The sequence below is a fragment of the Ranitomeya variabilis genome, chromosome 3, assembly GCF_051348905.1.
Source record: "Ranitomeya variabilis isolate aRanVar5 chromosome 3, aRanVar5.hap1, whole genome shotgun sequence".
Taxonomy (NCBI): Eukaryota; Metazoa; Chordata; class Amphibia; order Anura; family Dendrobatidae; genus Ranitomeya; species Ranitomeya variabilis.
In genome coordinates this window covers 126,099,503-126,114,212 of record NC_135234.1, presented here as the reverse complement: position 1 = coordinate 126,114,212, position 14,710 = coordinate 126,099,503, and the positions used below count along the sequence as shown (strand labels likewise).

The 14,710-nt window shown below is 46.2% G+C and overlaps 1 protein-coding gene across 6 annotated transcripts in view; it reads left to right on the top strand.

The window, feature by feature from the left end:
* CDKL5 (cyclin dependent kinase like 5) overlaps nt 1-14,710 on the top strand; it is a 381,431-nt gene that overhangs the window by 341,071 nt on the left and 25,650 nt on the right. For all 6 annotated transcript variants that reach the window (XM_077294660.1, XM_077294657.1, XM_077294659.1 and 3 more), the window contains 2 exons: nt 5,390-5,492; nt 6,753-6,876. In XM_077294660.1, coding sequence (XP_077150775.1) covers nt 5,390-5,492; nt 6,753-6,876 — 227 coding nt within the window. The remainder of the gene's footprint in view (nt 1-5,389; nt 5,493-6,752; nt 6,877-14,710) is intronic.

Sequence of the window (14,710 nt, the reverse complement as noted above, 5' to 3'; positions counted from 1 at the left end):
AAACAGACCCTTACAGGTCTTACAAAACAGCAGGGGTCAACACTATGCACACGCTCATGTTGGAGTTCAGAGATTCTGGCATGCAAAGCAGTGCGCTTCAGAGCATTGTTTTCTAGCTACAGGTGGTGGTCTCGGTACATAAACCTCTACCTATCTGCAAGACGTGTAAGTTGCTGAAAAGTTATTAATCAAGGAAAAGATAGGTACACTAAGAATTTTTTTTTATTTCTTGTCACTATTTATATTAAATTAAAATTCTGAAAACTTACAGTTTTCAATCTAACTACTGACCCATATACAGGGTGATTCACTCGCTACTTTACCCTGAAAAACTGCTTTAACTTCTAAAAGAAATGGTCGACTTTACTGAAATTTACAGAAACTGATATTTTAAAGCAGGTGTTGAAAATGTCATCACACGCCTGCATGCACCATTCCATATTGTTGAATGTATTCCGCAGGAGGTCTGGGGTAATGGCCTGAATTTCTCATTGTATGATCTCTCGCAGTTCCTGTAATGTTCGCAGCTTGTCACTGTACACCTAACCCTTCAAATGGCCCCAAAGGAAAAAATCAGGCAATAATTAATTATTTTCTCTTGACCGGGCTCTTTTAATTTCTTAATCACAGTGACTGTCCAGGCAAAAGCAGCCTGTCTTCACCACTCGTTGACAGGTGGAATGCGACATGCCGGTCTCCCGGGAAAGCCTGTGCAACAATCTACGTGGTGGTGTCAGAAGTCGTTTCACATCTTGAACTGTTTCCTCAGACATTTTCGGATGCCCTCCGTCATCCAGTAATGTTCCTGCACGTTCCAGCTTATTCATCAGTGACAGAATGCACGGTTTGGATGGCGGGTTTTCGATCTCCAAAGTTGTTTAGAAACTCACTTTAGCACCTCTTTAAGAACTCAGTTTTCCATTAAGTTTCCACAATGAAAACAAGCTCCTCCAAACTGTATCTGTACATTGTTAGCAAATGAAGAAGGAATCTGGCAGGAGTGAAATGCAAACACCACACAAACTACCGACACGCAGAAAGTCTATGTCATAGTGGAGACGACCGGCGGGGCGACAAGTTGGTGAGACCACGTGGCGCGAGGATGTTTCTCGTTGCTGAGGTTCATTGCATTCTACTTCTCATGAACCAAAAGTGTGAACAGTCCAAATTTCAGTAGGATGGGCCATCCCTTTAAGAAGTTACAGCAATTTTTTTCTGGTAAAGCAGTTAGTGAATCACCCTGTAATAAAATAAAACATCCTGTTCCGTAGATAACTATTTTCAGCAGTCGTTTCATAATCGCCCCTTGTAGAATAGACAACATACAGAGAACAAAAGATCCACAATGGACAATAGGTGATCTCAGCTCCTCTTCCTGCTTCTTGCACAATTTCCTCTGCACACATCATAGACTATGCCTAGAACAGTCCCTCATAAAAGTCAAAAAACTTCTGTAGACCATTGCTTTCTGTGGTCCATGTGGCTGCTCTAAAACAGATATCTAAATGCAGTTAGCAGAAACTCAGATGAAAAGACTGCACATATAATCATGAATCGAAAATTGAAGCAGAATTTCTTCTGGTAAGCTATGTCGCTTACCCCATGTGCAGGGCATTGCAGTAGCTTAAATATCCATGGTTATGACCACTAACAACTAAAGGTACCTTCACACGAAATGACTTTGTAACGATATCGCTAGCGATCCGTGACGTTGCAGCGTCCTGGCTAGCGATATCGTTTAGTTTGACACGCAGCAGCGATCAGGATCCTGCTGTGATGTCGCTGGTCGCTGAATAAAGTTCAGAACTTTATTTGGTCGTCCGATCGCCGTGTATCGTTGTGTTTGACAGCAAAACCAACGATACCAGTGATGTTTACCCTGGTTACCAGCGTAAACGTAAAAAAAAACAAACAGTACATACTCACCATCTGATGTCCGTCAGGTCCCTTGCCGTCTGCTTCCCACACTGACTGAGCGCCGCAAAGTGAAAGTGAAAGTACAGCACAGCGGTGACGTCACCGCTGTGCTCTGCTCTCACTGTACGGCGGCACTCAGTCAGAGCAGGAAGCAGACGGCAAGGGACCTGACGGACATCAGATGGTGAGTATGTACTGTTTGTTTTTTTTTACTTTTACGATGGTAACCAGGGTAAACATCGGGTTACTAAGCGCGGCCCTGCGCTTAGTAACCCGATGTTTACCCGGGGACCTCGGCATCGTTGGTCACTGGAGAGCGGTCTGTGTGACAGCTCTCCAGCGATCAAACAGCGACGCTGCAGCGATCGGCATCGTTGTCGCTATCGCTGCAGCGTCGTTTCGTGTGAAGGTACCTTAACTGTCCCCATATCATTCGTTGTCACTGTGGATTCCTAAGCTATTGCAATGCCCTACATATGAGGTAAGCAATATACGGTAGCTTATCAGAAGAACTATATTACATTTCTAATTGGCAGTATTAGCTAATATTTTTATTATTATTACACATTTGGATAGTATCTTGGAGATCAGTATACCCATTTAAGTTACAAATTAAGTATTTATAAGTTACAGTGGGGAAAAAAGTGTTTAGTCAGCCACAAATTGTTCAAGTTCTCCCGCTTAAAAAGATGAGAGAGGTCTGTAATTGACATCATAAGTAGACCACAACTATGAGAGTCAAAATGAGAAAACAAATCCAGAAAAAATCACCTTGTCTGATTTGGCAAGATTTATTTAGCAAATTACGGTGGAAAATAAGTATTTGGTCATTACCAAAAGTTCATCTCAATATTTTGTTATATATCCTTTGTTGGCAATGACAGAGGTCAAACGTTTTCTGTAAGTCTTCCCAAGGTTAGCACACACTGTTGGTGATATGTTGGCCAATTCCTCCATGCAGATCTCCTCTAGAGCGATGTTTTGGGTCTGTCGCTAGGTAGCCCAGACTTTCAATTCCCTCCAAAGGTTTTCTATGGGGTTGAGATCTGGAGACTAGCTAGGCCACTCCATGACCTTCCTGTGATTCTTACGAAGCCACTACTTGATTGCCCTGGTGGTGTGCTTGGGATGATTATCATGCTGGAAGATCCATCCACGTTTCATCTTCAGTGCCCTTGCTGATGGAAGGAGGTTTGCACTCAAAATATCACGATACTTGGCCCCATTCATTCTTTCATGTACACGGATCAGTCGTCCTGGTCCCTTTGAAAATAAACAGCCCCAAAGCATGATGTTTCCACCCCCATGCATCACAGTAGGTATGGTGTTCTTTGGATGCAACTCAGCATTCTGTCTCCTCCAAACATGATGAGTTTTGTTTCTACCAAACAGTTCTACTTTGGTTTCATCAGACCATATGACATTCTCCCAATACTCTTCTGGACAATCCAAATGCTCTCTAGCAAGCTTCAGATGGGCCCGGACATGTACTGGTTTAAGCAGGGGACACATCTGGCACTGCAGGATCTGAGTCCCTGGCGGCGTATTGTGTTACTGGTGGTAGCCTTTGTTACGGTGGTCCCAGCTCTATGCAGGTCATTCACTAGGTCCCTCCATGTGGTTCTGGGATTTTTGCTCACCGTTTAAACAAGTGCCATTACTACTGGTAAGGAATGGAAGACGGAGGAGCCTCTTAAAGAAGTTACAGGTCTATGAGAGCCAGAAATCTTGCATGTTTTTAGGTGACCAAATACTTATTTCCCACCATAATTTGCAAAATAAATCTTGCCAAATCAGTCAAGGTGATTTTCTGGATTTGTTTTCTCAATTTTGACTCTCATAGTTGTGGTCTATCTATGAAGTCAATTACAGGCCTCTCTCATCTTTTTAAGCGGGAGAACTTACACAATTGGTGGTTTACTAAATTATGTTTTCCCCACTGTAAGTATTAAGGAAATTTTGGTCTGTATGGGTTACCTAAAATAATGAGCCAAAATTCATGTTCTTGCCCAGGAAGCGGGAAAGCATGTGTTGTAGCTCTCATTTTTATCTGTTTATGATGGTCGCATTCACAGTAAATTGGAGAGATGGAGATGGAAATCTTGCACTCTGGCAAAGATTAGGGATTTTGGGCCCCTCATTCTTGACAACAGTTAGAATAGTAGAAGTCAGATCCCAACTTAAAGCAGTTGTCTAGGACCTACTGTATATATTGATGATGACCTCCAGGATACTTAGGTAAGGTCACCAGTGTCAAATCAGTAGATGCCCGCTACCCAATACCTCCACTGATCAGTGTCCAATGCCGGAACAGCACAGCTCCATACATCGTGTATTGGCCGTTTCCTGAGAACTTCAGCCCAGCTTCCATTGAAGTGAATAGGAGCTGAGCTGTCGCATCTGACTCTGACCACATCACAGTGTATGGTGTAAAATAATTTTAAATTGCTTAAAATATGTGTATATATATATATATATGTGTGTGTGTGTGTTATAAAAAAAAAAACTAGAACAAAAAAAAATCATGTTAAATAAGGGGGCTGGACAGCTCAGCATATACATAGGGGTGTCATAATGTAATAGGGACAATATTATATCAGGTAATCAAAATGGCAATCCAATGGAACGTGCAGTCTTTTATCTCCCGGAAGAGGAAAAGGAGTATACTTCTCTGATTGTTTCATCTCGCAGCAAAGGGCGACTACTCTGTCATTTATAAATCCCATGTAAAGCAGCAGTCCTGTGTAGGTGACAGGTGCACTTGGAAACGTACATTAGTTGTTCCATTAAAGTGGGTCACATCTGCGCTTCCAACACGAAAGCTTTTTGTCATTGAGACTGGTACATTACGTCCTAGAAGAACAGATGCAGTGAGATATACTGGCACTTCGTAAGTACATTATTGGTTACAGAACAGGAAATCTACTATTGGACACCTTCAATCTCTTGGCAGACTGGACATAGAATTTACAGAAAGACTACACATTGCTGGGATAATTCCCATCGCATGCTCCTATGTGGACACGTTCTTACATACAGTCTCACCCTGAGTAACACGTAGTTTTCTTGTATTCTTCCCCTGAGCTGCAGTCACATGTGTGCCGACTTCTGAACTTCCATGCTTGTTCTGTGTCTCTGCAGAATTTGCTTTCATGAGGAGTGTTATACATAAGTCTATGTTTTCTCTAGGTCTAGACATTGTTTTTCTGATGTTAATGTTATTACTGGCATTTTGTAAGTTCTGACACCCAATGATCCAACAATTACCTATTTTGTAAAAGGTGAAACATTCTATGTATGGAGTACGGTAACTCCTATGCGGACATTTATTAATGTATAAAATGACTCTCTGATTGCGTTCATCTGTTTGCACTAGTCACCTCTGCAATTTTACATCTATATCATAGCCTACGGTGTGACTGCAAAAGCACAAGACACCGCTTATAAATTATGTTCTGATTCTCATTTATAGGGAGGACCTTATCATGACCCTCATCCTGACGATCCATCCTCGAAAGAAAACCGCCATATATACAGTGATACAGTCCCTAGACGGGTTGGCAGCTTCTACAGAGGTAAACTTATAGCAATTAACGTGTAACTAACCTTTGGTAAAACATTTAATTCTTTGTAGTCCCTGAAATTGACTGTAGCTCAGTGAGTGTCCAGGTCTTGAGACTCCCAACGATGGCTGAAAATAATTCCAACAAGCCTTTAGCCTTTCTTTGTTGTGCACTAGTCTTTTCAGCAATCAGGCCCTTGACCCCACCCAGGTACGGACTGGGACTGAAATTCAGCCCTGACATTTGAAATCACACAGGCCCATGGTGTCCCTGTCCCCAAGCACCAGATGGGATATATTATTAATATTACCCTGGATAGAGATTTACTACAAGACCAATGTTTCTAATGATACCCATGGCCTGCTGGTGGTAAGTGATGGAGTCAGCAACTTTCTTCTCCGTCACAACTCTTAACAGTGTGGATGTCTTGAGATCACCGATTCTGTTAACAATGTAGCAGTCAAGGCGGCCAACGACCAGACAGGCCCTTCTGGCATTTGCCAGATGGCCAGTCTGGCCCTGCCCCCACCGATTTACAGTTAATTTATAAGGGTTGTCCTGTGTAATGGTGAATGGTGTCTGTGTGACAGCTCTCCAGCGACCACACAACGACTTACCAACGATCACGGCCAGGTCGTATCGCTGGTCGTGATCGTTGGTAAATCGTTTTGTGAGACGGTACCCTAACACTTTAACTTTATCATTGAGTTGAATGTCAATGTAGTAGTCCACAAAACAAGACCTAATGGCCAATATTAAACCTGAGACTGAATAGTTCTGTGCCAAACCTACAAATGTTTGGAAGTCCTTTTTTTTTGCATAAAAAAGCCTCTTGAAAATTAATATTGGTGAGTCTTCTCTTAGTAAAAGTAGATAGCATTAAATACGCCCCATGCTATCAGCCCTCAATGGCCCTGCTACCTTTATACTTCTAAAATAAGTGTTTACAACCACAGGAAATATAAAATACTTGGAATAAATGTGATTTTGATGTTTTCATGATGCATAATGGACTTTTTGGCTCGAGTGTTTTAGACTCAAGCAGTCCATTTCTTAAGAAATTGGGAACATTATTGAAAGCTTTACTGACTGTACAAATATATATTTCCATCTGTTTTCCAAATGTGATCACCGCTGTGACTGTCTTTACATTTTTAGACAGTAAAGATCATTAATAGTCCATATTTGAAGGGAAGTGAAGCACTTAGAGTATTTTTCTGATGTGGATGTTTTTCTGGCTTTTGATTCACATAACAATATTTTCATCTACAGTTCCATCACCTCGGCCAGAGGGAACATTTCATGAAAATAGTTCATCAAACCGAAGCTCCTCACATCCAGTGGACAGCAGTGCAGGAACAAATCATTCGAAGAGACAGACCACTTTTGATCACTGGTGAGAACTAATGCTCATACTGTAGTTTATGGTTATTCAAGAGGGGTTATTACAATTACACCACAATCTAATAGAGCATATACGTGTATGTGTTACACATGACATGTGTTCCTTCAGATTCCATGCCACCCTAGGAGATAATATTCCTATTTGTTAGTATGGGCAACCATATAATGATACAATAAGCCCAAAAACGATCACATGAGAGGTGTACAGTTCCCCACATTTTGATGAAATTATCGTCCAGGAATCATGTAATGAGATGCTTGGGCCCATCACCATACAGATATTTCTGACAGAGATTGGACAGGGTTGGGCCATGTCAATATATAACAATATTGGGAAATGGTATGAAACCAAAATTTGTTAGAATGAAGATAATACAACTCGAGTGGAGCTGGATCAGAATAATGAGTTTTCACTCCAATCTACTTTATTGAAGAATTTGTACCATGAGCCAATTTTGTCAGAACTAGTGCTTTATGGGCAGCATGTGTTTCAGTTTATGGGACCTTCCTAATGCAGCTTAGTAACCAATGATCTGAATGCCATGCTTATTCTGTCGCTGAGGACTGGTTGGGACACTAGCGCACAATAGGCCAATACCACAAAAGAAATGAGAGCGCGTGAGAGTGATGTTAGTGATCACCTGGGGGGTGTATGGACACAACGCCTATAATCCGCAGCTGCAACTCTGTGGCAGGAGGAATAATTCTTCCAGATAGCAATTCACTTTAGTAGAGATATCATGGTACCTGGGCTGAGCTTGCAGGAATTAAGAATCCTTGAGCGTATAAAATGAAAATTTTATAACACCAGCATGTTTCGGCGCCGGACTGGTAAAAAAGCAAATGTTGGTTTGGTTTGACATTTGGTTTTTCTACCTAGAAAAAAAACCCAGTTCGGCACTGAAGTGCGGTGGTAAAATAAAAACCTCCATTTTATACCATCGAGGATTCTTCATTCCTGCAAATGCAGCCCAGGTACCATGATATTGCCATTAACCCCTTAACGCTCAATGACGGACACAGCGCTTCCATTCCCGCACCATGACATGCTATGTTCATCATGACTTTGAACTGTCACTGCGAACCCAAACGCTGATTTTTATTAGATCAAGTTTACGCCCACATACCTCCCCTTGGTAAGCTCATATGGGGGCTGGTCGTGGAATATGCTAGGTCTTTTAGAAATTTATGAGGTTACCAACTTTCAGGATATCTTCTGTTAGGAGTCGAGTTTCCTCTGCTGCACAGGGGGAGTCTTGGTCCGTGTCTGCTGCGGTCTCCTGTTCTCCATCGACCGCAGTGGAGCCTGCTCAGCGGAGACATCGGTCCCAGTGTCTCACTGAGCCTGATTCTGTGCAAAGGGTTACTGCTGCCTCTCCAGGCTCTGCTATTGTACCCTGCACTGATCTGCGGCGAGCAGGCTTTTCTGGGACTAAGTCCTGCTTTGCACACACTGAGCATGCAGTGGAGATCAAGGGTCACATGCTCAGGTACTGCAGCCAAATCTATTGGTCCTTCTAGGAAGGTCCTGTAGGTACGCAGGCTCTGTGGCAGTCTCTCATTGGTCCTTTTTAGGAAGGTCCTGTACATGCTGCAGCTATTTAAGGCTCGCTTGGCCGCACGGCCATGCGCTAGTATCTTCCAAAGTTACGTGCTTTGCGCCACTGTGGTCATGTGCTTGAATGTGTTCAGGGACCCGGCTGAAATAAGCCCCTAGAATGCTGGCACCTCCGGCGAGGAGATTGTGTATGAGTGTATTCAGGGACATGGCTGAAATAAGCCCCTAGAATGCTGGCACCTCCGGCGAGGAGTGTTGTGTGCATGCATGACCACTGACTGCTCTCATCTGGGTAGTTAGCCTGTGCCTCTGTGAGAGTCTTAACAGGGCACAGAGCTTTGCTTTTTCGGCCGCTCTGTGAAGCTAACAGAGCTGGTTCATACCGCCATATTGTGCCGCCATTCACTTAGCAGCAGGATCTTTCCTGCACGGTGGATCCCGGGTTGCGAACGCACCAATCCCATCAATAAATATATTCGGTGCGTTCCGCAAACCCTAACAGTATACTAGCGCCAGGATCTGGCTAAGTAATGGCGGATGAACAGCGGTTGCAGGGGGACATCCAGCTGCTGGAGGGTCGGTTGACGTCTCTTGAGCGTGCAACCTCGGCGGTGGATGTTACCGCAATAGCTGTTCAGGCTGCTAGCGTGGCTGCAGCAGCTTTACCCACTGCCACCTCTGTTCCTACCATATCTCACCTCCCATTGGCTGAGAGATACTCTGGGGACAGTAAGTCCTATAGGGGTTTCGTGAGCCAGTGTGGTATACACCTCGAGCTCCTGGCTGCACGTTTTCCCACAGAGCGGGCAAAGGTGGGATTCATAATCTCTCTCTTGTCGGACAGGGCGTTGGAGTGGGCTACGCCGCTGTGGGAGCGCAACGATCGTGTGGTGCGGAGTGTTCCTCGGTTTCAGGACACTATGAAACAGGTCTTTGTAGGACCTCAAGTCACCCATGATACAGCGCTCCAGCTGCTGGCTTTGACTCAGGGTTCCGACATGGTCAGTCATTTTGCGGTTACCTTCCGGACGTTAGCGTCTGAGTTGGAATGGCAGGATAAAACCCTCATTCCCTTATTTTGGAGGGGGCTGGCTGACCATGTGAAGGACGCTTTGGCTACTAGGGAGATTCCCGCCACACTGGAGGAGCTCATAGCTGTATCAACTTGCATAGACCTTCGTTTTCACGAGCGAAGGTTGGAGCGAGCCCAGTGTAGGCAGAGGTTTCGGCTGGCTCCCACCTTCGCCAGACCTCTGGAATCTCCAGTCCAGGCGTCCGAGTCACATGAGGCCATAGAGGTGACACGAGCGGGACCCAAGTCCCAGTCCGCTCGTGCACATAAGGTCTGTCATGTTTGCCGGCATTCAGGACATCTTGCCTCCAAGTGTCCTCAGCGGCCGGGGAAACGTCAGCGTCTAGTGGCAGTAGGAGGAGGTACACTAGACACGGTGACGTTTACCTCAAAGTTGTCCTTCAAGGGGACAATTACCTTTGGCCCATCCACTCTTATGGTAGAGCTATGCGTGGACTCTGGGGCGGAGGGTAATTTTATGTCATCCGCTTTCGCCCAGCGTCACGCAATACCCCTTGTTATGCTCGCCAAACCAGTAACCGTTCGAGTGGTAAATGGGTCGACACTACCCTCTCAGATTACCCACCAAACCATTCCTATCACGCTTTCTGTGTCTCCATCACATCAGGAGATTATCTCCCTATTAGTCATTCCTGAGGTAATTGATGAGGTCCTGTTGGGGATACCATGGCTACGCTACCATTCTCCTCATATAGAGTGGTCCTCAGGGAGAATTTTGGGATGGAGTAAATCCTGCGAGGGTAGATGTCAGAGGGAGTGCGTTCAGGTTGCTACAACTCAGGTACCCGCAGATCTTTCCTCTCTCCCCAAACACTATTGGCCCTATGCAGACGTGTTCTCCAAAAGGGCTGCGGAGACCCTTCCGCCTCACCGCCCCTATGACTGTCCTATTGACCTCTTGCCTGGTGCTGAGCCTCCCCGGGGTCGAGTTTATCCGTTATCTCTCCCGGAGACGGGGGCAATGTCTCAGTATATCCAAGAGAATCTGGCAAGAGGATTCATTAGGAAGTCAGTGTCACCTGCAGGGGCAGGGTTCTTCTTCGTACAGAAGAAGACAGGAGACTTACGTCCATGCATAGATTACAGGGGTCTTAACGCTATCACCGTTAAGAACAAGTACCCATTACCCCTGATTTCTGAGCTTTTTGATAGGCTACGGGGAGCAAGGGTGTTTACAAAATTAGATCTGCGGGGTGCCTATAACCTGATTCGCATCCGTGAGGGGGACAAATGGAAGACGGCTTTTAACACCAGGGATGGGCATTATGAATACCTGGTGATGCCCTTCGGGCTCTGTAATGCGCCAGCCGTTTTCCAAGACTTTGTGAACGACATTTTCCAGGATATGTTCACCACCTCGGTCGTAGTCTATCTGGATGATATTCTCATCTACTCTCCAGATATTGACTCGCATCGGAGAGATGTTCGCAAAGTCTTCGACCTCTTACGGGCAAACTCCCTCTATGCCAAGTTGGAGAAGTGTGTGTTTGAGCAGGAGTCCTTGCCTTTCCTTGGTTATATCATCTCTGCCCAGGGTTTGGCTATGGATCCTGCCAAGCTACAGGCTGTGATGGACTGGCAGGAACCCCATTCTCTTAAAGCGGTGCAGCGCTTTATGGGGTTCATTAATTACTATCACCAGTTCATTCCACACTTCTCAACTTTGGTAGCTTCCTTGGTTGCCCTCACCAAGAAGGGAGCAAATCCCAAGTTGTGGTCAGAGGAGGTCTCCAAGGCCTTTCTCTTTATTAAGTCACACTTCGCTAGCGCTCCCATCCTACATCGCCCAGATGTAGATAAGCCATTTATCATGGAGGTGGATGCCTCATCCGTTGGTGCTGGAGCAGTCCTTTTCCAAAAGGATGCTCAAGGTCGGAAGCATCCTTGCTTCTTTTTCTCCAAGACCTTCACGCCAGCGGAGAGGAATTATTCCATCGGGTACAGGGAGTTGCTAGCCATGAAGTTGGCTTTTTCAGAGTGGAGACACCTCTTGGAGGGAGCTCGCTTTCCCTTCCAAGTGTTCACTGACCACAAGAACTTATATACATATATATGTATATACAGACGGCCCAGCGGCTGAATTCTCACCAGGCTAAATGGTCCCTGTTCTTCTCCCGGTTCCATTTTACTCTCCATTTTCTCTCCAGGGAGAAGGACACTCGTGCTGACGCTCTCTCCCGCTCCGTAGTGTCATCTGAGGAGGAGGAGCCTCGGCTTATTGTCCCTTCTGAGAGCCTGAGAACTGTGGCTCCGGTTTTGCTTGAGTCCGTTCACCCGGGCAAGACTTTCGTACCAGCGAATTTGCGACCGGAGGTTCTCTCTTGGTCTCACTCGTCCAGAGTCGGTGGACATTTTGGGACCAAGAGGACATCTGAGCTTTTGGCGAGGACGTACTGGTGGCCACATATGGCTCGGGACTATATTCGGGCGTGTGTCTCCTGCGCCCAGAATCGGTCTCCTCGGCAACGGCCTGCTGGGTTACTTTACCCCATGCCGGTGGCAGACAGGCCCTGGGAAATGGTCGGGATGGACTTCGTGGTGGGCTTACCCAAGTCTCGTAGCTGCACCGTTATCTGGGTAGTCACCGATCATTTTTCCAAGATGGTGCATTTGGTGCCGCTTCCACGGTTACCTTCTGCACAGGCCTTGGCGGCTTTGTTCATTAAACATATTTTCTGCCTACATGGAATGCCTGATAAAATTGTCAGCGACCGGGGTCCCCAGTTTGCGTCTCGGTTTTGGAGAGAGCTCTGCCGTTTACTCAGCTTAGAGCTGAATCTCTCCTCTGCATATCATCCCGAGACGAATGGGTTGGTAGAGAGAATCAACCAGACCCTGGTGACATACTTGTGACATTTTGTCTCTGCTAGGCAGGATGACTGGGCATCTTTGCTACTTTGGGCAGAATTTGCCTTGAACAATGCCATAGCCGATTCCACTGGTCAGACTCCTTTTCTCCTCAATTACGGCCAGCATCCGCGTGTCCCTGTGCCCATGCCCGTGTCATCCACCGATTCTAGGGTGGCAGACTGGGCGTGGAGGCACGTGACATCTGGGATCGCACACAGGATGCCATCCGGGCCTCCAAGGAGAGAATGAGGGTTTCGGCCGATACACACCGGCGCCCCGCTCCGACCTTTGATCCTGGCGACTTAGTGTGGCTCTCCGCCCGTAACATCAGGCTGCGAGTTGAGTCCACTCAGTTTGCGCCTCACTACATTGGCCCGTTCAAGGTTCTGGAACAGGTCAACCCTGTGGTCTACCGTTTTGGCTATTCCTCCACGCCTTGGTATCACCGATACCTTTCACGTTTCCCTCTTAAAGCCCGTTCATTTGTCCCGGTTTTCTGAGTCATCTGCCGGGACATCGGGTTCATCCACGGATGAGTTTGAGGTGAATGCTATCATGGGGTGCAAGGTGGTACGTGGCAAGAAATTTTATCTGGTGGATTGGAAGGGTCACGGTCCAGAGGATAGAACCTGGGAGCCTGTGGAGCACATTCGGGCTCCGCTGCTCATTGCAGCTTTTGAGCGTAGCGAGGCTCAAGGAGGGGGGCCCTAGGAGGGGGGGGGGGTAATGTTAGGAGTCGAGTTTCCTCTGCTGCACAGGGGGAGTCTTGGTCCGTGTCTGCTGCGGTCTCCTGTTCTCCATCGCCCGCAGTGGAGCCTGCTCAGCGGAGACGTCTGTCCCAGCGTCTCACTGAGCCTGATTCTGTGCAAAGGGTTACTGCTGCCTCTCCAGGCTCTGCTATTGTACCCTGCACTGATCTGCGGCGAGCAGGCTTTTCTGGGACTAAGTCCTGCTTTGCACACACTGAGCATGCCCAGGGTAAGATCTCTCAGTGGAGATCAAGGGTCACATGCTCAGGTACTGCAGCCAAATCTATTGGTCCTTCTAGGAAGGTCCTGTAGGTACGCAGGCTCTGTGGCAGTCCCTCATTGGTCCTTTTTAGGAAGGTCCTGTACGTGCTGCAGCTACTTAAGGCCATGCGCTAGTATCTTCCAAAGTTACGTGCTTTGCGCCACTGTGGTCATGTGCTTGAATGTGTTCAGGGACCCGGCTGAAATAAGCCCCTAGAATGCTGGCACCTCCGGCGAGGAGATTGTGTATGAGTGTATTCAGGGACATGGCTGAAATAAGCCCCTAGAATGCTGGCACCTCCGGCGAGGAGTGTTGTGTGCATGCATGACCACTGACTGCTCTCATCTGGGTAGTTAGCCTGTGCCTCTGTGAGAGTCTAACAGGGCACAGAGCTTTGCTTTCTCGGCCGCTCTGTGAAGCTAACAGAGCTGGTTCATACCGCCATATTGTGCCGCCATTCACTTAGCAGCAGGATCTTTCCTGCACGGTGGATCCCGGGTTGCGAACGCACCAATCCCATCAATAAATATATTCGGTGCGTTCCGCAAACCCTAAAATCTTCTCCCCTGGAATACCAAGGCAAGACATATCTTTGTCATGTTTCCTAGCATGATTTTACCTTTATTTAGGGATGAAACATGGCATGGATATCACCATCCATCTGCCGATATTAAGTTGGATGTGTTCAGCTAGCGTTACGGTGATGTGAGTGAATGTATTATGTTCATCCCTTTGCGACGATGCTGAAAATATATCTCCCACAAATATCGGACCATTGCAAACCCCAATATTCATCACTGATTACTGGCTCCAGAGCGTCTGAGACAAATCCTTTGAATAGAGGACGCTCTTGGCTCGGAGATGTACTTTTCCGCCTCTGAGTATATGAATCCTAGTCCTTTTGCCTGGTTTTCATCAGATTCCTTGTTGTAATTACCTGTTCATGCCAGGAGGCCCTACTTCAATGGAGGTCAAAGTGTCCACTCTTTCTCACTTCTCCAGTTATAATTTATCCCATATGTTTAATGTGAAAGTGACCTGTCTCCTCTTCAGAGATGTCTGTATGGATTTTATTTTTTTTCTCTACGACAATGATGATATTTATATTCTTCCCAGTGAGGTCACTACTGGTGTTCCCAATGGTGTTAGAAATGTAGAGCAGAAAATGCTTCTTGCTAGAGATCAGTGTTTGAGGTGGTTTGAATCCACTTACAATTTTACATAAATTATGCTTCCCAGAATGGCAAATTCACTCTTGATTATCTGCCAGTGTGAACAAGCCAGAGATCAGTCAGATTGTTCATCAGATGAGAA